Genomic DNA, 21,465 nt, shown 5'->3' on the forward strand with positions numbered 1-21,465 from the left:
CCCCTGCGCAAATATGACAACCCCATCCCCCATTTAGACAGTAACAGATCATGCTTCTCTCTCTGCTTTGGCTGCTGGGGCTCAAAGTGAAATTCGGGATTCCCCAGAGCACTTCTAAGGGGCTTCATGACTAGCACTTGAGTTTCTCTTTCTTGGTTTTGACATTCTACTCTGATTTGTTCTTGGTCCTCACTTCTTTCTATTTCATTGCTTTAGTTATTTCCTATAAGTCTCCTCAAATCTTTTCTGGAAGAAGATAGGATATAAACAAATAAGACTTTACTTTGGACTTGATAAGTTTGGTTCTTCACACATATATGCTGAGCTAGTTCAGCATATATTTTCAAATGCTATCATCTTTAAGACAAAAGCCTTCTGTGTAAAAGAGAGTGGTTCTAAAATACACACATCAGAAATCACCTTAGAGACTTAAAAAATATTCTAATTCGGAAGGTTTGGGGTAGGCCCCAGGAATCTATCATTTTAAAAAAGTTTCCCAGCTGCTTCTGAGGCAGCCAGCCCAGCCCCTGACCACAGAGCAGTGTTTGCCAATCTCTGGCGTGGAAACTTAAAAAAAGGGATCATTAGTTATAACAATGAATGTCAAATTCCTTTACAAAATATAATTTTCTAAATAAAATAAATCTCAACTTTATTCAACTGACGTGTTTCAAAAACAATGGGTGTAAATCCAAATTGCAAACCAAACCCGTTTAAATTCATTAGGGCAAGGGACTTAGGAAAAAAACCTAGCAGTGAAGCTTTCTGTAAGATCAAGATACTCCTACTTACTTGGCCTTTGAGTTTGGCTTTTCTTAAGGTGGTCACACCTGCAGTAAACGTCCACAGAATGAAGATATTTCCAAGTTCCTTGACGACCCACCTGTCTTAAACCACAAGAGACACCAACATCCCAGACAAGCTCACAGAGGCTGTCTACTAGAGATTCTTGCACCAGCTCTATCTAAGAATTCACCCCAACTCCACTAGGGGGTGCTCCTTCCCAGGCCTGGGACCCTTCCCTATACTGGGGACTGTGGAGACAGAAGTGCCGGGTCAGCCAAGGTGTGTTTCTCACCAGGCACTGAAAGCCAGCCGTGTGAGAGGGAAGGCAGTCATGCAACCACATGAGGTCTCAGTGCCCTTGGGTCTCCACACACACTGTGGCTGCTGTTCCCTAGCTCCAGGCGGTAACAACCCACAAACTACCTCCACAGTTTTTATCACAAAGTAGGGAGAATGGCTCTGAAGGTGCAGCACGAAGGAAGGCCTTACTTCTGGTTCATCAAGGCCAACAATCACTACAAAGGCAAGTGTGGAACACACTGGTGTACACTACAAATGGATGTCACACCAGCCAGGGGAGGGCGGGGGGTTTCCACCTCCCTGAGTTCAAGTCCAAATGGCTCAACTACTCCTTGTACACCTCCCTCCAAAGTGTGCTGTCTGGCGGGATCCTCAGGTGCCCATGGGATAGGACGGCCAGGACTGCGCAGTTTAAAAATCTATTTTATGGACTGCTAAGAGCCCTGTGCTGGGTCCCTGGGAGAGCAGGCGTGCTGGGTGTGAGGGAAATTTCAAACTGTGCCTCCCCAAAGTTAGATCTAGGTCTGAAGACGCCTCACCCCTCTGTCCACCCTCCAGGCCACCGTTTTCACTCTAGCAGGGCCCTCAAGCCTTTCATGATGGGGTCATGAATTCCCCCTTCCTTGGAAACCCAGGGGTCCTGTTTAGCCCCGAGGGGTAGGAGCAATGGCGATCTCACCAAAAGGATGAAATCAGTAACCAGGAAACTCATGTTAAAAATCTGTGACAATTAAGAAACATTCATCAAAAGGGGATCCATGCCACAGACGTGCCTGAAAAGAGCAATACTGCTACAGAAACAGGTGGGAGGTAAATAAGGGAGGTGGAATGGAAGACATACAGAAAAGGGAAGAGAAGATAGTCCAAACGACAGGAGACAAAGACAGGAAGTAGGTGAGGCAAGACAACAAAAGGTGGGGTTAATACTGACTAGGTTTCCAGTTCTTCTGGAAAATTCTGAGTGTTATTTTATGTATTGCCATAAGGCTACTGAGTCTAGCGCCGGTAAGGCCTGTGATAGATGAAAAAATACGCTAACCAGGTCTTTCTGGTACTTTCAGCAATTAATCCCATTAAACAGACTGGCTTTACAATAAATTCCACAATACACTGGGTATTGGGTACAGCCTTAATCCAAGGTTGGTCACAGAAGAAAAAAGGTCTAATCTAGGGTTGGTCACAGAAGGAAAAAGGTCCTGGTCCCTGAAAACAGAGTCTCACAAGGACATATACACCAGGGAAGTCTCCAGGGTGGCATCTGCCCACGCTGGCTAGGCAGAATGGGGGCTCAGCTGACAGTTGCCAATATGTTTCAAGGATGGGAAGAGCGCCAAAGAATTAGAGATGCTAAGACTAGAGATGAGACTATAACTGACAAATCACTAACCTTTGCTCACAGCTTCTTTCTAAGGGGCAAAGGCCCACCAAAGCCTGGGCATGGGTGCCAGGCTGCAGTCTTGGAACCTTAAAAGCCAACAATTCTATTAGCTACTGGAAAAAAATCAGTAATTAGGGTCTTCAGTCTCAAGACTGAACACCCCCAGGGAGTAACAGGCGCCTCATTTTAGAAAGGAGAAACACCCAACAATTGTAATGTGGAAAATCTTGCTGTCAGTAACAGCATCAATGCCTATTTCCTTTAGGTAGCTGCTTCTAGGGGAGGATGACAAGTATTAGCAGTCAGTCATCTACATGTCATTTGGGGGGAGAGGCAAGTGGCTAGTAGCAAGGGCATGTGAATCCATCGACCATAATGGACACAGAAAAAGAGGGCCTCTTTCTCTTCTCTTTGCTTCTGCTCTAGCCTAGGAGCCAGAAAGGCCAGAGTGTGGAAGTCCTGTCCACAAGGCTCACCATGAAAGCCTTCCCGGCGTGCACATCAGCTCTGTGGACAAAACCACCAAAGCCATTCTTTTCCTCCCCCTTCCTTCTTCATCCCTTTCCCTTACATCACTTCCTCCCCCAGTGAGAGTGAGAGTAAGAGTGAGAGAGAACAGGTACTTCTTTCATTTCCTAAGCACCGCGCATCCCGGTAGCACTAACTGCCCCTCCAAGATGTCACAGAAAACAGCAGGTTTGAAATTCCCACTAGGTTACAGATCATAATTACTTCTAAGTGGTCTTCACAGTTAAGACGGACACACATTTCAAAAGGTAGCCTCTGGGCCCCCCTCTTTCACACACACACTCTCACGCAGCGGGAATGTTATTCAGCCACTGGGCTTGGTTGGCTCATGTCAGGTACTGCACCACGAGGAACATGACCACACAGGTGAGCAGCATGCCGCCGATCATAAAGTACTTGTCCTGGAAAGCCCGCTTCTCAATGAGCCGCATCACTGTGTTGGACAAGCCCAGCATGTTGGCAATGTCAAGGATCTTCTTCTGAGTTCCCTGGGGCAGACAAGAAAGAAAGAAAAACAAAGATCAACTTATTTTGCCAAGGGTGGGTGAATGTCATTATGAGATGGGGCTTTCTTGGTCACGCCTAAAGCATACAAAAAGCAGCATCAACCAGAAATAGATCCCTTTCATATGGTCAAATGACTTTTTTTTTTTTTAAAGATTTATTTTATTTTTTCCCCCCAAAGCCCCAGTGGGTAGTTGTATGTCGTAGCTGCACATCCTTCTAGTTGCTGTATGTGGGACTCGGCCTCAGGATGAACGGAGAAGTGGTGCCTCGATGCGCACCCGGGATCCGAACCCGGGCCACCAGCATCGCAGCGCGCGCACTTAACCACCAAGCCACAGGGCCGGCCCTCAAATGACTTTTGATCACGGTGCTAGAGCAATGCAAGGGGGAAAGAAAAGTCTTTCCACAAATGTGCTGGAACAACTGGCTATTTAATAAATATCACATATATGTATCATGTACATACATATGTCTCATAAATAACACATATATGTATATGTGTAAAAAAGGATCTTCGATTCATATTATACATTAATATTAATTTGAGATGAATCACAGAATTAAACATAAAAGCTAAAACTATAATAAAGCTTCTAGAAGAAAACAAAGGAGAATATCTAAAAACTGGAAACAATCCAGGAGCACACAAACCAGAGGATGGATTAACAATTTACGATATACCTGCACAATGGGCTACTGCTCAGCAATAAAAAGGACCTAATTACCAAGGTGTAACAACATGAATGAGCCTGGAAAACATTCCTGAGAGGAAGAAGCCACATACTAAACAGTAATATGAATATATTTATATGAAGTTCAATAGCAGGCAAAACTAACTTATGATGAAATAAATCAGAACAGTGGTTGCCCAGGGGGAGGGGAAGACTGACTAGGGAAGGCACGAGGGATCTTTGAGGGGTGATGAAAATGGTCTATGTCTTGATAGCAATGTGAGTTACAAAGGTGTATGCATTTGTCAAAATTCAATAACCTGTACAAATAAGATGTGTATACCTCACTGTATGTACAGTATATCTCAATAAAAAAATTTAAATTAGAGTATTTTATATTAAAAAAAAAGGCAACATCAAAAAATCTTTTCTCTGCTTCCTAGCTCCAAAATCTTTGCTATTAGCCTGTGCACTTTGTGGAGTAGAAACCTCGGGGATTCTGCTGAGTACAATGTGTGGTCAGTGTCCGTGTTTACAAGAGGGTTTGAAGTGGGCAAGATGGAACAACAGAAACACAGCTGACAGACACCAGCACAATGACCTAAAACTCCTTCTATAAACATCACCGCCCACCACCAAAAACAAAAAGGCATTTTATTCCTAAACCAACAACCCAAACCACCCAGCCTGCCCTTCCTCTCTGCTTTCTAATTTTCATTTTTATGCACATTGAATTTCTTATGAAGTAACAAATATAAATGAATGCTGGCCGACCCCAACTTACTTACACACACATCACCAACTGCATTTGTATGGATGGCATCTATCCTAATGCCCCATATCCACTTTTTAAATGAACGACACATTAACGAGCAACTGCGAGAAGAGGCAAGAGAAGTGAGAATGACATGAGGCATCATGGACAGAATTCAATACGGATGTTCTGCCCAGACAATGACTGACAAGCCTCACCGAGAGAGATCTCTCAAGTCAAACTTTATTGCTGCCAGACACCAGAGACATGTTTTTCTCCACAACAGGGATTGTAAAAATTAGACTCTCGCTAAAGATTTTGCTGAGCTGTGAAAGCGCAGATTATTTCATTACCCTATGAAGTTCAAGTATCTAGCTTCTAAAATCACCTTAAAATTAACATCAATTTCAAAAAATGTATTGATTTTCAACCACAAATTTCCCCAATCAAGGCTCAGCTCCTTCACGCTGTCTCCTATGTTCCTTTCAAATGGTTTAGGCAGAAAATTCGCTGATAGAAATGGAGTGGGAGGCCGGTGGAGGGAATCCAAAACAGGTAGCAGTAGGTGTCATTGGAAATGGAGTTAGAAACCTCACTCTCCAACCCGGCACTTCACTTCCAGTGACAGTGTAAGGGCAGAAGTCGCTTGGACTCCTCAGTGATACCAGACTTCAGCAGGAAGCCAACATTTGCTTTAACAATAAACTCTAACCCACCCTGGGTCAATGTCAGTGTGACACGGTGAGTCTTGTCCTAAAAGGGTTTTACTGTTTTTCTGAGATATGGGAAGGAGGCCAGCAGTTTACTAAAGAAAGGGCGGATTAATCATCATGTATCAGTTTAGATTATTGCAGGTGGCTGTTCTGGAAGGGGGCACTCATGAAGCTGTCGGAGACCACACTTCCAGACCACCTGAAGGACTGCAGCCGTCAGCAGGAGGTAAGCGTCACCTGCGGCTTGCCTGACCTTCTCTCTGGTGAAGATGGCAGGGGCTGTGCAGAACTGCACTCGAGTCCTGTGGAGCTGACAGGCTCAACGTGGTCCAACAAAAACTAAGATAAGGCTCACACTTCCGAGTGACTGTTTCTCACAGCTCAGTGGCTGGGAGTGCTTCGTTCACAGGGGACCACACCCTGATAATAGGCACAGCCCACACCCCATTATCCAACAGGGCTGATACAGGAAAAGGGCTGAGGCTGAAGCCTCAGACTGACATCAGAGTCTGTGTAATGTTTCTGTAAACCACTCCCAGGAGTTTGAGTCTCAGCCAATGGGGCAGGGTTTCTAGAACACCTGTGACCAGAGAGAGAGGCAAGAGTCGTGCTCTAGAAGCTATCTCCTGCTGTCAACCATGGCAGTCCTAAGAAACCACCCAGGCGGATTCAGTTAGTACAAAAAGGTCTCGGGGATAACGCAGTCACAGTAGGGACCCTATGGGAAAACACCTGAGTGAGACGCCAAAGTACAGCCACGCATTCCTTCTCATGATAGTGGAATCTATAAGAGAATTTCTTAGTCTATTATTGGTCCCTCTCGTAATAGCAGTCACTTTCCTAAGTGCAGGAAATGGAAAAAGACCTGGATACCAAGAGATGCCACATTATGGTTCATTGCAAGCACAAGAAATACCTACTGGCAAAGGGAATTTGTTTACTTTTGGACTCACAATAATTCAACTCCAACAGGAAGGATCCCAAACTCAAAGATCCTGTCTCACCATTATAATACCACAATTTAGGGACACGTAATCAAAAACGTAAACGCAGGTGCCAAACTGCTGGATGAGGCCAAAAGGGCTTCTCCCTGTCCCCCAGAAGGGCCCCCACCTTCAAGGTCAGTCTCTGGGCCCTCAGTCCCTCCAGAATACTGTGCCCGCCTCCAATGAGGTCATCCATGCCGTGGTGGATTTTCTGGAGGGAGGAGTTAAACTGCAGGGATTCATCCATCGGTATGGTGGTGTCAGAGTCCTGTGAAGGAAACGCAGGCACTGAATTAACTTTGCTTGCTGGTCAGCTCCTGGGTCCCACTGAGTCTGACTGCTCTGCCTTTCGGCCAAGGCCAAGGCAGAAGAACAGCCAGAGGGAATGGCGCAAGAATCAGAGGAACCTAACAGAGAAGGAAAAGCAAAGCAAAGATCTGGGGTGGCCTCTGTTCACTCAGAGGAAGAGGAACCTCCCTCAGACTTGTCACTTTCCAAATGAGTTCCACTACACAGTCTGGTTAATTCCTGCCTCTCTAGCATTATCCCCACTTAGGAAAAACTCTATCCCTTTAAGACCTCGCTGTACTTCTCCTAAAGGCTTTCTCTGACCACTCATTAACCTAGCTTGTAGCAAACATTCCTGCACTTGGACTCCCCTTAATGCAGTATTAGATGTTTGCTTTCGTTCTCTGGCTATTTTATCTACAGCTTATCCCTCCAATTAGACTGAGCCGGACTAAGGACAAAAGAACTGTGCTTTCTACTGGAGGCCTAGCAGTGTTCAGCATGGGACTATTTTCCTGAGCAGGGAAGAAAAGTCTATAAAGAAATGAAGGGAGAAAAAACTAACACTGATCAAATGCTTTCCACTTTGCATGCTCATTACCCTAAGCTCACTTAATCCTCATTGTAACCTTATGAGGTAGTTACTATGTTACCCTCATTTTAGAGATGAAGAAACTGAAGCCCAGAGAGGTGGAATAAGTTGTCTGAGATCACAAAGAGCTTGAAAGAAGTCCAGCAGGGCATGAATCCCAGTACTGGGTGCAGACCCTGCCCTCTCAACCATCCGGTAGGGAGAAACACCAAGACCAATCTTCGGGCTCTAATTTTCCCACCTCCCGACGATCACAAACTCTTCTGCCAAGCAGGGCGTTTTTACCACTTTCAATCATCACAAAGAGGCTAAACCACCTTTTATTTGCTGCTCAAGTTCAGAATCATTTTTCACGTGCACATTTTCAATCCCTCCTGCTAAGACGGGAGGTTCTCACAGGTAGGAGTCATGTCTTTTAATTTTTTCACACACTCTACTACCTTAAGTAGGGTTCTGCATACAGCTAATGCTCAGTGGGTCAAAAGACTCCAGAGTTTGAATAAATCAATTAGAGACTTCTTTTCATTTATTTAACAAAGATTTATTGAATGCCTTCTATATACAAATCTTTCTTAACCCTGCCATCTGAAAGGGTATAGGTGATGGGCCATTATCTCTCAGAAAAATGTATTATAGCTCCAGACTGTAGAATGATGAGGGAGAAGTTCATTCGGCAAGTCAGTTTTTATTAAGGGCCCACTGTATGCACAGCATCACACCAGGCTCGTAAGAAACAAAATAATTCTAAGCAATCATCCCCAGCCTAAAAAAGGCCCAAATACCCAACGCCATAACTATCAAAAGCCCACACATCTTTTAGTGTGTCGTATAATTCATTACACTTTTGAAAGGCAGCTATGCTTACCATTATACCACCAACACGTCTCCATTACCCTTCTGAATTGTTAATCATTGTTACTTGACTGCTTACTCTAGAGAAACAAAAACTACGTATGCAGATTCTGAAACTTGGGGAAACTTACTACAAGTGTGGACACAGCAAAGAGAGTTAAACATCTGCAAAGTGGGAACTGATTTGAATTCTGATGTCAGGCTTAGAAAGCTAAGGCCTCTTTAGAAAATGAACCTCTCTGTAAAAAAATAACCCAAAACCCAAAAAAAAAAAACCAAAACAAAACCCAAAACTCCCCTAAAACCTACCTCATTTGGTGGACTATATTATGCATGACATGAAAAAGGGCAACATGTTCTATATGTTTCAACATGTGCAGGAAATGATTCTACTGAGACCAAAGGGCAGAAACAAAGGTGTTCTAAGAGATCAAACAAGCAAACCAAAAGGCCACTTTCAAACAGGCTCAAGTCAAGCCATCCGTCTAAAACGAAGTATCTGTTAACAAATTCCTCCAAATTGCTGCTCAGACTACAGGCAAAAACATTTTAATGCATCAGACACTGGAACCACACACATACACAGGACAATGGCAACCGCCCGAAGGCAGCTTTGAAATGCTGCCCTCACTACAAATGGTCTAAGTTCTTAATCATCTGTCTCTATCTGATCAGAAGAACGTTTCCACCATGTGAACTTCCACCTTTCTGCATCGGACCAGTCAAACCAGGTAATTTTCACCTCTGCCCAGTCCCTCAATTTAACTGCTTCCTCTTCAGGATTTTGTGTTAGAAAAAGAGATTCCCTGTCTAGGGCTAGCCTCTGCGGCAGTGCACGAAGTCCACTGTCTTTCCAGTTGGTCTCCTCCTCCATCTGCTTCAGACACCCCGTAAAAGGATGACGCTCAGAGACCTGAGCCCCAGCTCCAAACAAGCTGTCAAGTATCTGCAGACCCCCGCCCGGCACCTGGCTTACGTTAGTGGTGAAGGTGCGAGACAGAAGCTCCTCTCGCTGCCTCTCTTGCTGCTCCCTTGTGTATCGCTGATGCTGGAAGTTTCTGAGAGCAGTCTGGAGGTGCTGGACATCATACTTTAACTGGTCAACACGACTAGAATTGATAGAGAAAGAGATTAAATTCCAGGAACCCGGGGCAGCACAACTTAAGATAGCCAGGCTTTGTATTCAGGAAAGATGATGTTTCCTTGCTTCTCCCTACACCACTCCACGCTATCCCCCCAAAATAATCTAATTTTGATCAATGACGGTGAAAGTAAAGAAGTAGCTTGTGGTTCAAGTAGGGTTGTAGCACATGAGATTCCAGCAGCTTTACTTAAATATCTGCTGGTCTCTGATTCTGGATGTGTGACAGGGAACAGGTCACAGGAAGCAGGTTCGATGACCTCTTCCTGACCTTCTATGGATTATATCGCTCTCCTGGAAGAAGCCCAAGGGCATCTTTGGAGTAAAGCATCAACGAAGTTCCATAAAACTTTTGGGAGCAGGGGCTGGGGTGGAGGTGGTGAGGGTGGTTTCATATTAATTTCACGAGAGAGTATCAAACATTAGATCGGTATTTCATTATAAATAGACTGATTGAAGTGATTAAGAGTAAGATTTCATTTCAACCTAAGAATGCAGTGAGAACCAAAGGGCAGAGTAAAACTCCCTGGCAGCATCAGGCTTCAAGCGGCCATGGGTCTGGACAGAAAAAAAGTACTAGAGGCAAAATTTCAAAATGACACCAGCGAGGTAAGAAGACACAAGGCTTCTGAGCCACTAACCTCACAGGCTTTTTATTTTGGGGAAGCATCACTCAAATAGAATTGTGCCCTTTATGGGGACTTTATCTTTGCATAGTCTCAGTTTTTCAATGTGTAAATGGATTTTCAGAACATTCAACAGCCTCCCCTGGAAGAAAGGCCTGCCTTGACCAGCCTGGGGTGTCAGAGCACTCACAGTTTGGCATTCTGTCTTTTGTTAGGGGGCTCCTTGCTGGACAAAATCTCCAGACGTTCTAGATGGCTGAATATCTGGTCTATGCTCGCTTGGATTTCGTTTTCTACTACTGCATAAAAGAGAAAAAAGAATAATTGCTGGAAAAGAGATAGTGAACTTAAATTAGAATGATAAATTAAACATGTCTTTTTTTCATAGCCAATAAACTGAAAAAAACATATTTCAAAAGGAAAAAAATGCATACACTATGGAATAATGGAAAAAAATTCAAGTTATACTAAATGACTCTGTAAATGTTGTTTCAAATATATATATAGCTGTTAATGCCATAACAATGCCAATTTTTTAAAAAGCTGAAGATAAATCTATAGAAATAAATTTCCTGCCTTTAGAAAATAAAATACACATTTAAAGGTTGTCCAAATAAATATTTTAAGAAAAAGCACTATTTTCTGATACAGAATGAGGTCTCTTTTCCTTTGAGATTATTCTCAGATATGGGTTATAAATATCTAGTAAAAAGACTGCCAATTGAATTCCCTACAGTAATGAGGTTTTAAAAAAAAGCACAAGAAGATTAGTATGTGAAACACAGAGAAGAGCTCCCTTAAGGCTTTCCATAAGAATGGGTAGGCTGATGCTTGAGGCCCCAAAATAGACCAAATATCAATAGGAAAGGTCCAGGAAAGAATCCACAGAGGTAAAGATATGATAAATACAGTCATTTTCCTTATCCCTTTTGATAAACAGTCAAAATGACCTCTTTTCCACTTCTTATCATGTAACAATGAGATTGTTGGGAAGGCAAACAGTCGAGGGATAGAAACGAAACTGTGCACCAAAAAAAGGCATCCAGTTTGCTTCTTGCCCAATAAAAAAAATGACAGTAAAAACACCAATGTCACCCTCCTAGGTTAGTCTAAAGCTAACAAGCACACTTTAGATTAGAACAAGGTGGGGTAAAGAACCAAGAGAAGAGATGCTTTTGAAGCTGCAGAAAGGAGACATGAGAAAATAGGAGAACTGGGTATGGGGACAGCCAAGTAGTGAGGCGAGAAGACAGCTTCTGCAGTGTGTGGGTACCAGTAGTGTCTGTATGACCAACTCAGAAAAAGGACCTTTTCTTGTGATAGAAAAGAAACTAAAAAACTAAAAGCAGCACTGTGGGAACTAAACTAATTACTATTACTATTCATTTCTGAATAATCCTCCTAAAAAGCCTCAGTTCTCAGCTCAGAAGAAACAACCAATTCCAGTTAAACATCTCTGAATTTTTATGGAGTACATTCCTTTAAGGACTAGGTAATTAGATTAAGACAGATGGAGGAAAGAGCTCCCATTCCCATAGGGCCATGTCAGGTTGAGTGGAGGGGTAATGGGGGATAAGACTTGGACTCCAAAGGGCACACTCAGGGAAATCAGTGACTTTGCCATCAGGGTTTCTGTCCACCCTCACATCAGAACTCATTCCACGCTGAATCATTAAGCCCCGGAGGCAGAAATGCAGTCAGGAAACCCAGCCCATTAGCACCATGTCATCAGAGAAAGGACTCTGGTCTCCATAGTTAATTACTCACAGTGCAGAGACTGCTTGTCTGCCGTCTCCAGGCGTCCCATGTGAGACTGGATCTCGTGGACCCGCCTATCAAAGGAAGAGGGAGGAAATGAGTGAGACAGGAGTAATCAACAGCACTTCAGTCAGGAAAGACAATTTTTCTGATGCTAACATGTAACTGATTTAAATTGACAGCATCACTGAACTGTAAAATTTGTATGTGGCACTTTAGGCCACATGTTTTGGCATGGTTTCTAATACTTTAACATTAATATTAATAATAATACTGATAGGCAGCATTTATTGAGTGCTTACGACATCTGAGATATTCTGCAAAGTCAATAACCCTGTGAGGAAAGGACTATTATCATCCTCATTTTATAAATAAGACAACTGAAGCCCAGAAAGGTTATGTAACTGTTCAAGGTCATACAGCAAGCGATAAACCTCGATCTGGACCCAGCCAATCCCACTCTCTGTTCTTTGACCCAATGTGCTGAGCACTGGTCTGTACTAGGGAGAGTCAAAGGGCAAAAGAGATATAATCCTTGTCCTTGAGAAACAATGTAATTAGGAACGACAGGCCAGATAGACAAGAAAAGTCCCAAGAAGATTTAAGAGAACACTAGAAGTGTAAACAGAAAGAAAGCTAAGAAGCTACGCACAGTGGTGCCAAGCAAAGGCAAGTAAATAAGAGTAAGCTGGGGGCAGTTGTGTGGATGAAGGGATATCTGAACGTCATTTTGAAGAAGGGAGACATGATTTGGTAAAGGAAGATATGAAGAAAATGATATGCAAAAAGGCATGCAGGGCATGTCACATGGATCCCAAGGAGGCTGGCCTGCCTGAAAGAGAGCCAGGGTCAGAGGGGAGAGCGGGATGAGGCGATTAGTTGGAGGAAACCATTAGAGGAAGGCCCTGAAAGATAGGGATCTCTTGTTTGGTAAACATCTTTCTCTGGCGATATGAGGTGATTGCCATCTCATCTGGAAATGCAACACTGTCCCCTGGACCTCTACGTGGTCCCACACATCAGGCCCCAGAGCACTCTCTAGAGGGTCCCCAGGGCTTAACCAAGGCCACCCTCAGAGCCCTCCCTAGCGGTCCTCTAGGGTCAGTGCTTGGAATACTGCTTATGCTACCCCACCACCTCCTGGGGCTTCTGGTCTCTCCACGTTACAGCCACACGAAAGGGCCTACTGAGCTCTTATGTCATCTCCAAGCCTTGAGGGAGAGGTCAGCAACCATCCTCTACCATAAGCACCACAAACTGTGACCCCAAATTTACCAATGTAAGCCAGGAGCTCAAATTTGGTTTCAACATGCCTCTACTCTTTTCCAGGGCTTCCCTGCAGCCTCTAAACATGACGCATGGCATCAGAAGCAAGGCCAGCTCTCTAAAGACTCTCAGAATGCTACTGGGCAAGACCCATGGCCCTGAGAGGCAACTAGAAATCACTACTCAAGTCTGAAACCAGACTGCTACTTCAGTAAGGTAAGTCCAAATATTTTAGAATGGGGGCACATGGAGATATGGAAGCAGATGTAGGAATGCAGCTTGAGGTAACCATGGAAACAGCTATAGAGGACTGGATGGCGAAGCTGGTGGAAAGGAGAATTAGGATTTTATTGAAGGCATGAATGTAGGCAGTGAGGTAAATTTTCAACAGCAGCTTAACACAGCAAATCTGAAAATTAATGGCATTATCAACAGGAACACGAAAATAAAAAAAAAGGGGGGGGGGCGGGAAGGAGGGTAGGGAGCAAAGAATAGCCAAGACCACTCTGAATAAGTGTGAGAGGGAGGACTTTCCTACCTGCTATTAAGACTTATTACAAAGCCATAATAAGTAAAACAATAGGGTAGTAGTGCAGGGACAGATAGACAAACCCTAACCCTACCCCTGACCCAACAGGAAAGAAGAGAGGCCAGAAACAGTCCTACGTATTTGAGGACTTGGTGCCATAAACCAGTGGGAAAAGAATGGACTACAATAAATGCTGACAGCTCAGTTTGTTATCCCTATGGAAAAAAGATACCTCACATAATACACAAAAATAAACTCAAGATGGTTTAAAGCCTAATGTAAAAAGCAAGGCTTTAAAACTTTCTGAAGAAAATATAGGCGTGCATGTTACGACTTCAGGTTAAAGAAGGATTTCTTAAAACAAAAAACAAAACTATTGCCAAAACCCCACAAACCACAAAAGACTGATAAATTTGACTACATTAAAACAAAAAACTTTTTTACACCAAAGGCACCATAAAAAAAATAAAAAGACAGGCAGGGACTGGAAGATACCTGCGGCAGATAACAAAGGACTAATGTCCAGAAAATATAAAGAACTATTACAAATCAATGGGAAAAGTCAAACAAAGCAATTTTTTAAAATGGGCAAAGGGCAACTGACAGAAAAGGAAACCCAAAAGGTCAATAAATATATGAAAAGACATTCCAGTTTACTAGTAATCAGGAAAATTCAAATTAAAAATAATGAAATATCACATTTATCCCATTAGGTTGACAAATATTTTAACCTTTAAGGATGAGGGATTCATGGCAGGCTAAACAATGGTACCTAAGGGATGCTAGAAAAGATTTCCAGCTTTCCACCACAGCACTGCCTTTGGCTCTACGTTTTGTCCAATATTTTAAAAAAACCCAACTTATTAAATTTTCACATGATTCTGTGTTATAATGAGTGATTAGGATATTGTACCACAAAACAAATAATTAACATTTTTCATTTAGGCTAAAATAGTAAGATGAAATTTGTAAGGGATGAAAAGTATTTTGATTTAAGATTAAAAAAAAAAACTCAAATGCACATTATAGACTGGCATTCAATTCTGGGAGCCATCTGTTACAGGAACCCTATCAATTAAAGGTTTCCGCCAATGGATGATGAACAGGACGGCTGGGAAAGAGTCTAGAAGTCAAGTCATGAAGAGGAATGGTCAACAGAGCTGGTGAAAATGAGCCTGTGAGGAAAGAAAAGAAAAGAAAAAACTAAACTAAACTAAAATGCAGCAGCTAGTGCTCTTCAAATATCTAGAGTTGACATATAGGAAGAGGACTGGCCTTGCTCTCTGTTGCTGCTCCTTAAGGCAGACCCAGAACCAAAAGGTACAAATTTCAAGATGACAGATTTTAACTCAACGCAAGGAAAAAAACGAGAACAATTATGAACTATCTCTTCAAGAAAAGGGAAAAAAAAGAGCTCCTGCATGTTTAAATACAGGGTACATGAACAGTCTTGGGTTTCATAAAGGGTCTTCCTGACCAAAGTGAGTTGGAATGGAAGATCTTGCCAGTCTCCTTCAATTTTTAAATTCTATGAGGGCAGCAGGAGAGATGATGCCAACGCCCACAAAACCCTATAAACACTCTTCAGCTGGCTTTTACTATTGTCTAAGCTAAAATAATAAACTTTAAGTTGCAGGGAAACATTACTGACTTTTCCCACCCAACTTCTATTTGCTTTGAATGAACTAGAAAAGATATAGCCAATAAACTGATTCCAATCTCTACATTTCATGCCTGAGAGGAAATAAATGCAAAACAAGTATGAATAGCATGGTGGGAACTACTACACGCCAGTGGCAAATCTGTTTTAAACTGAACTGGGAATTCAGACAACACACTTAAAGCCAATAAGGAAGAGGTGATACACAACTACGACTTGGGAATGTGGACACCAGAACTCGGAAGTCCTAGCTCTGTCTAGCCTGGGGTCCATGGTGGTCTTGGGTGATTACATAACCAAGCAGAGACCTAGTAGCAAGCAAGCAAGGGTCGCTGTTGCCGATTTTTTTAAAAAAAAAAGTCTGTAGAAGATCTGGAAGAATTTTAAAATGGAATTTCTTTTTTAAAGTCCATGGAACTACCCCTGCCCCCCATCATATATGTCCACTTTGCATTCATGCTGCCTCTGAGCACCGTGAGCAGGAAACAGAGTTTTCGAGTTAAAAGATCTGGGTTGAAGTTCTAGTTCTACCATGTAGCAGCTGAGGGACACTGAACAGGTCATGCAACTCCTTGGGGCCTCAGTCTCTGCAACGATAAAACAGGGTACTAATAATCACAATTATTTAGAAGATCACAGATCCAAATGCAAACTGAAATGCTGTGTAACCTATACAGCATCATACAAAAGTTTGTTTTTACTGAATTTTACTTAAAAGTAGTGGGAACCATCTAGTCATTTTCACCTCACTCACTTGCCTCTACAATATTTAGTCTCTCACCAGAAGGCAAAATCAAAAAAAGGAACAACTGGTCTCAAGATAGATAAGGTAATAGCTTTTAAACCCAGCTGTTCATCAAAATCACCTGGAGAGCTTGTTAAAAATAGAGCTTCTTGTGCTCCAAACCTACTGAATCAGAATCTCTAGGGATAATAAGGCCCAGCGCACTGAAGGGTCCTGGACTACATAGGGGACAAATATGGGCACCTTCACAACCACTGTGTTCTCAAAAATAGAAGCCTGGCTCTTAGCTCCTCTATTAAAGTTCATCCCATTGCAGTATTATTTAAGTGTAAAATGTTTATTCTAATATTCACCCTTTTTTCACTCATTATTCAGGCAGTTCAGGAGTTTTCAAGATACATAACTTTAAAATGTTGATCTAATTCCAATGTATTTTTGGGGGACATGGCAAGAGATAACCACAAAATGGGTTCAAAGTTCCAGTAAAATTAATATGTTCCATTATTGTTGCATCAATTCAGCTACAATCATCAATTTCTGCAACTGCAAAAGTTAATTGCTGATGCTCACAAGACTCAGTATGTTTCCTTTTAAAGACACCCAATCACCAGTATTATGGAGCTGAAAGGAGCCTTACAATTTAACCAGCTCAAAACTATCATTTTATAGATGAGGAAAGCAAGGCAAAGAGGTCTAGAACCAGAACTCCCAGTCCCAGCTCAGTACTTAAGGGGAAAGGCAGATCAGAATATACCGCAGCATGAAAGAAGGTAAACTCCCAGAGGGCAGGGCTGTACTGTCTGCACTGGGAACGGTGCGAGACATATAGTAGGTGCTCAATAAATATTCACCAAATGAATGACCGCCTGCCTAGAAGAGGGCCAAACAGTGGGAGGCCAAATCTGGCCCACTGTCTGTTTTCATAAGTAAAGTTTTATTGGAACCCAGTCACATCCATTTGTTTACATATAGCCTTATGGCTGCTTTTGTGCCATAAGAGCAGAGTTGAATAGCTGCCACAGAGACTGTATGGCCCACAAGGCCTAAAATATTTACTATCTGGCTTTCCACAGAAGAAGTTGGCAAGCCCTGCTATAGAGTCTGAGGGTCTAGAAAGTCTGAGGGTAGGTTGTTGGAGGGCTGCAGAGCTAAGTAGTTCGTCTACACTCCACAAATCTTGTTTGGGACACCATTTAGTATCGTAGTTTTGCAACTCTCCCTACGTTTACATAGAATCGAGCTACCTCGATTACTCTGTGATCAGCTACCTGCTGCACTGATAACACGTAGTCTGAGACTCTGAACAAAATTATTCTCAATAATAAACTGGGTCCGTGGCCTCCTTAGCAACACTGTTTAACCAAATTAACTAACCAGATGAGACTGTACATCACAGATTAACTTCAAGGCACTACCCAGCCCACTGTGCCTTGCTATTGTAAAAGATATGCCCTTTCTTAGTAACATGAGCATGATTTTCTGTTTCATTCCTTTTCTAATTGACTCACAGGTCTAGTTTTTAAAGTCCCTTCCTATAATTTTATATGCGAATAGGGTTCCCCAGTGTAAGAGCAAATTCTGTCATTCTTATACCATTACAAAGTGGGTTCTAAATTTTCACCCATCCAAACCAAACATTTCATCACTAAAGTAAAAAGAAAGAAACCCATAAACTTAGCAAATGAAACAGTAAGAGGATCATCATCCTCTTATTCCTAATGCTCCAAAGTATTTCTTGTAAATTCATTAGGGGAGGGGAGTCCCTATTTTATTTCATTTTCAGGCCCTGGGGATGTGATTTTAAGTGTTTTCATCAGCACAAAACTACAGCATAAATTTGAAAGTTGTTAAAATAGGATAGGTATAGGTATACACTCCAAAAAATTGAAAACAGAGACTCAAACAAGTATTTGTACACCAATGTTCATAGCAGCATTATTCACAATAGCCAAAAGGTGGAAACCACCCAAGTATCCATCAACAGACGAATGGATAACAAAATGTGGTGTGGGTATGTACACCCCCCCACACACAGACAGGAATATTATTCAGCCATAAAAAGGGATGATATTCTCAGGGCAGGGCCAGCCCGGTGGCGTAGTGGTTAAGTTCCCATGCTCCACTTCGGCAGCCCAGGGTTCCTGGGTTCGGATCTGGGGTGCAGACCTACACACTACTCGTCAAACTGTGCTGTAGCAGCGTACCATACAGAAAATAGAGGATGACTGGCACAGATGTTAGCTCAGCGCTAATCTTCCTCAAGCAAAAAGAGGAAGATTGGCAACAGAAGTTAGCTCAGGGCCAATCTTCCTCACCAAAAAAAAAGGGGGGGATGATATTCTGATACATGCTACAACATAGATGAACCTTGGAAACTTAAAGTGACATAAGCCAGATGCAAAAGGACAAATACTGTATTATTCCACCATATGAGATATCTAGAATAGGCAAATTCAGAGACAGAAAGTAGAATAGAGGGTACCAGGGGCTGGGGGATGGAGGAATGGGGAGGTACTGCTTAATGGGTTCATGAGTTTCTGTTTGGGATGATGAAAAAGTTCTGGAAATGGGTAGTAGTTATGGTTACACAACACTCTGACTGTACTTAATGTCACTGAACTATACATATAGAAATCATTAAATCTTCAAATGGTAAGTTAAATGATAAGGGTAACTTTAAAAATTAAAAGGTTAACTTTTAGGGGCTGGCCCCGTGGCTTAGCGGTTAAGTGCACGCTCTCCGCTGCTGGCGGCCCGGGTTCGGATCCCGGGCGCGCACCGACTCACTGCTTCTCTGGCCATGCTGAGGCCGCGTCCCACATACAGCAACTAGAAGGATGTGCAGCTATGACGTACAACTATCTACTGGGGCTTTGGGGGGAAAAATAAATAAATAAATAAATAATTAAGAATACAATGGTAGTTGATTTATAAAAAAAATTAAAAATAAAAGGTTAACTTTTAAATGGCAAATTTTATGTAGAGTTTACCACAATAAAAAACAAATAAAAATTTTTTTGCCAAAAAAATAAGATAGGTATGAGTCTATTACCATACTCAATTACACACCTCAGCAACTTCCAAAAATGCAAGACAATATGAATAACGGACACTACCAAGGAATTTAAGACATGAGAAGCTAAACCAAAATTCGATTTCCTTAAAGGTAACCTGTAACCAGACATAAATAACAAATAATGACGCTGAACGCTCCTTGTACAGCAATTTCCCTGTACCATAAAAATATGGTTTTCAGAGTAAACCAAACCAGAAAAAAAGAAAGAAACCACAGTGTAGCAGCAACAAGATTAGGGTCAGTCAAGAGAAGGGACTCACATCATTTAGCAGCTGTGAAATATAATGAAACTTTTTCTGATGACCTTAGCTCAGGAATGGATCCTTCTAAACTGCTTAAGAAGATCCTGTTTGTACTGCTCATTTACCCTCCACCGCATCGTGCCACACGTTAGATCTTTTTTCGTACGTGCTTTGATTCTCCAACTAAACAGTAAACTCCTCTGTGCAAGGGCCCTGACTCTCCACCAGCTCTGTCAACCCGGAGCAGAGTTGGCAGGTGCTGGACAAAGTATTACAACCGGTAGGTGCGACTTTCCCTTCAACTACTCTACCCAGGAGGTAGTCACGGCCTCGAAGATGCCAGGAGCCATCCGGCCAACGTCCCCGGGCACCAGGCCGGACCCTTCGTCCGCCGCTGACCTGGGCATCCCGCCAGAGATTGAGCACTTCCGAGCTGTCCCCGGCAGCGCCCGGGCGGAAGGACTCGGCCTCCACACTGGCGGACGCCCAAGGCCCCAGCCCGGGTGTCCGGCCTTGCCCAGCCTGGCTTCGCCCCCGCCCGTGCCCCGACGCTGCCCTCACTTGTGCGTTTGCTGGTACAGCGGCTCCATGTTGCCCGCCCTGCGGGTCCGGCTCGGGCTCTCTCAGAACACGTCCTCACAACCCCCCTTCCGGCTTCCGGCTTCCGGTCGTAGGACCTTCCCTCCCCTGCCGGCTAGGGCTGTCCCCACGCGCGCCCTACTAGTGATGGTGGCGAGAGAGGCGAAGGGAAACGAGAAAAGGGGCCTAGAGAAGAAGGCTAAGTGTCGTCAGAGGTTCTGCCTCAGCTGGGGGACGAGGAAGTATAGGTTTTGGCAGGACGTTGTCTTCAGCATTGAGTCAGGCATTGGCGAGGGCAGTCACATACCACTGACGTGAGGTCCTCAGAGCAAGGTTAGAGGCGAGCGGGCGGGTACGTGCTCTGCCCTGCTAGAGGAAGGCTGGTGGGTGTTTGCTTGGCTTCGCGTTAAACTGTTTAGTTGTGGTCTGGAGATTTCGCTGTTCGCCGGAGTCTCTGGCGCAAGCTTCTCCTATCTCAAATTTGTCCACTCACTCTCCTCCCCACCCCCTACCCAGCATTGTTCCGTCCAATACACCTACAATGAATGAGTGGTTACAATGTGTCCTGTGTGCTGTGGGGGAAACCGGGTTCCTCTGCCTTCAAAGAGGTCGCGATCTAGGAAAGAGAGTAAGATATGTGTACAAATAAACATCTACAGAGTAGAAAGTCCAAAGAGACCAGCCAAACTGGGGTCAGCTCCAGTAGGAGATTCAGGAAAGACAATGTAGGAGATGGCATTTGAGTTAGGACTTGAAGGATTTGAACACTTCGGCCTTTCCACATAGACCTAACCCATTTCCATCCTCCCAGGCTTATCTTCGGTTCCTCCCAAGGGAGGAGATGTTCCTCTTCCTTTGACAAGGTGATGCTTCTATTTTCCTGTATCCTGGATCCCACCCAGTTTTGTGTCCCAAGAGGCTGTCCACCCATGTACAGTCTTTCCCTAACATTTTCCCATTTATACTAATATTTATTTATTAATGAGCACCTGCTATTACCAGACACAGATATTAGGGGTAGGAATACAAGTAAGACAGCCCTCAAATCTCTCATTTCTCATAGTCTGTTTAAGAGCTAATTATGCCCTCAAGCTATGTTATCAGGTAGAATAAGTGCTACAATTGATACAAAATACCATTTCTCTGGAGAAGAGCAAGAAGAGTTCATGGCCTAATTAAGTATGAATCAATAGTATCAATAGAGTTTTAACAGTGTCTTGCACACGCTAACCACTCTGTAAATGTTTATTGTATTGGCCTGGTGGAGATGAAGGGAAGGGCATTTGAGGCTGAGGGGATAACTTGAGCAAAGGCAAATAAGGGGAAAGAACATAGATCTCCTGTGGCTGGGTTTTGGGGGCTTGGGGTATTAATAGTATTAGAAGGAAAGTTGGAGCCAGATCATGGAGGATCTTAAATGTCATGCTTAGATTTCTATTTATAGATTTTTGTTCTATAGGTAGTTGGAAGATATCAGAGGTTACACAG

At 43.2% G+C, this 21,465-nt stretch overlaps 1 protein-coding gene across 2 annotated transcripts; it reads right to left on the minus strand.

Moving 5' to 3' along the window:
• Positions 1–623: 623 nt before the first annotated feature.
• On the minus strand, positions 624–20,045 carry GOSR2 (golgi SNAP receptor complex member 2). 2 transcript variants are annotated; one of them, XM_004432594.3, is made up of 6 exons: positions 19,960–20,045; positions 11,890–11,954; positions 10,313–10,421; positions 9,332–9,464; positions 6,751–6,891; positions 624–3,480 (listed from the first exon to the last, which is right to left on the minus strand). In XM_004432594.3, the coding sequence occupies exons 1-6, from the start codon at positions 19,986–19,988 to the stop codon at positions 3,319–3,321; spliced, it is 639 nt and encodes a 212-aa protein (XP_004432651.1). In that variant the 5' UTR covers positions 19,989–20,045; the 3' UTR covers positions 624–3,318. The 2 variants fall into 2 exon arrangements, with proteins under 2 accessions (XP_004432651.1, XP_087297455.1); XM_087441329.1 differs by lacking the exon at positions 6,751–6,891.
• Between the last annotated feature and the right edge of the window lie 1,420 nt (positions 20,046–21,465).

The sequence above is a fragment of the Ceratotherium simum genome, chromosome 16, assembly GCF_057802395.1.
Source record: "Ceratotherium simum simum isolate JZ-2026a chromosome 16, ASM5780239v1, whole genome shotgun sequence".
In the NCBI taxonomy this organism is placed as follows: Eukaryota; Metazoa; Chordata; class Mammalia; order Perissodactyla; family Rhinocerotidae; genus Ceratotherium; species Ceratotherium simum.

What these genes read in the sequence shown, in the direction of transcription:
- GOSR2 (XM_004432594.3), bottom strand. Translation starts at nt 19,988, where the DNA reads ATGGAGCCGCTGTACCAGCAAACGCACAA. An exon ending in AGACAAGCAGTCTCTGCACT is followed by an intron (nt 10,422 to 11,889) that starts GTGAGTAATTAA and finishes TCTTTTATGCAG; the next exon opens with TAGTAGAAAACGAAATCCAA. An exon ending in AAAAGACAGAATGCCAAACT is followed by an intron (nt 9,465 to 10,312) that starts GTGAGTGCTCTG and finishes TATCAATTCTAG; the next exon opens with TCGTGTTGACCAGTTAAAGT.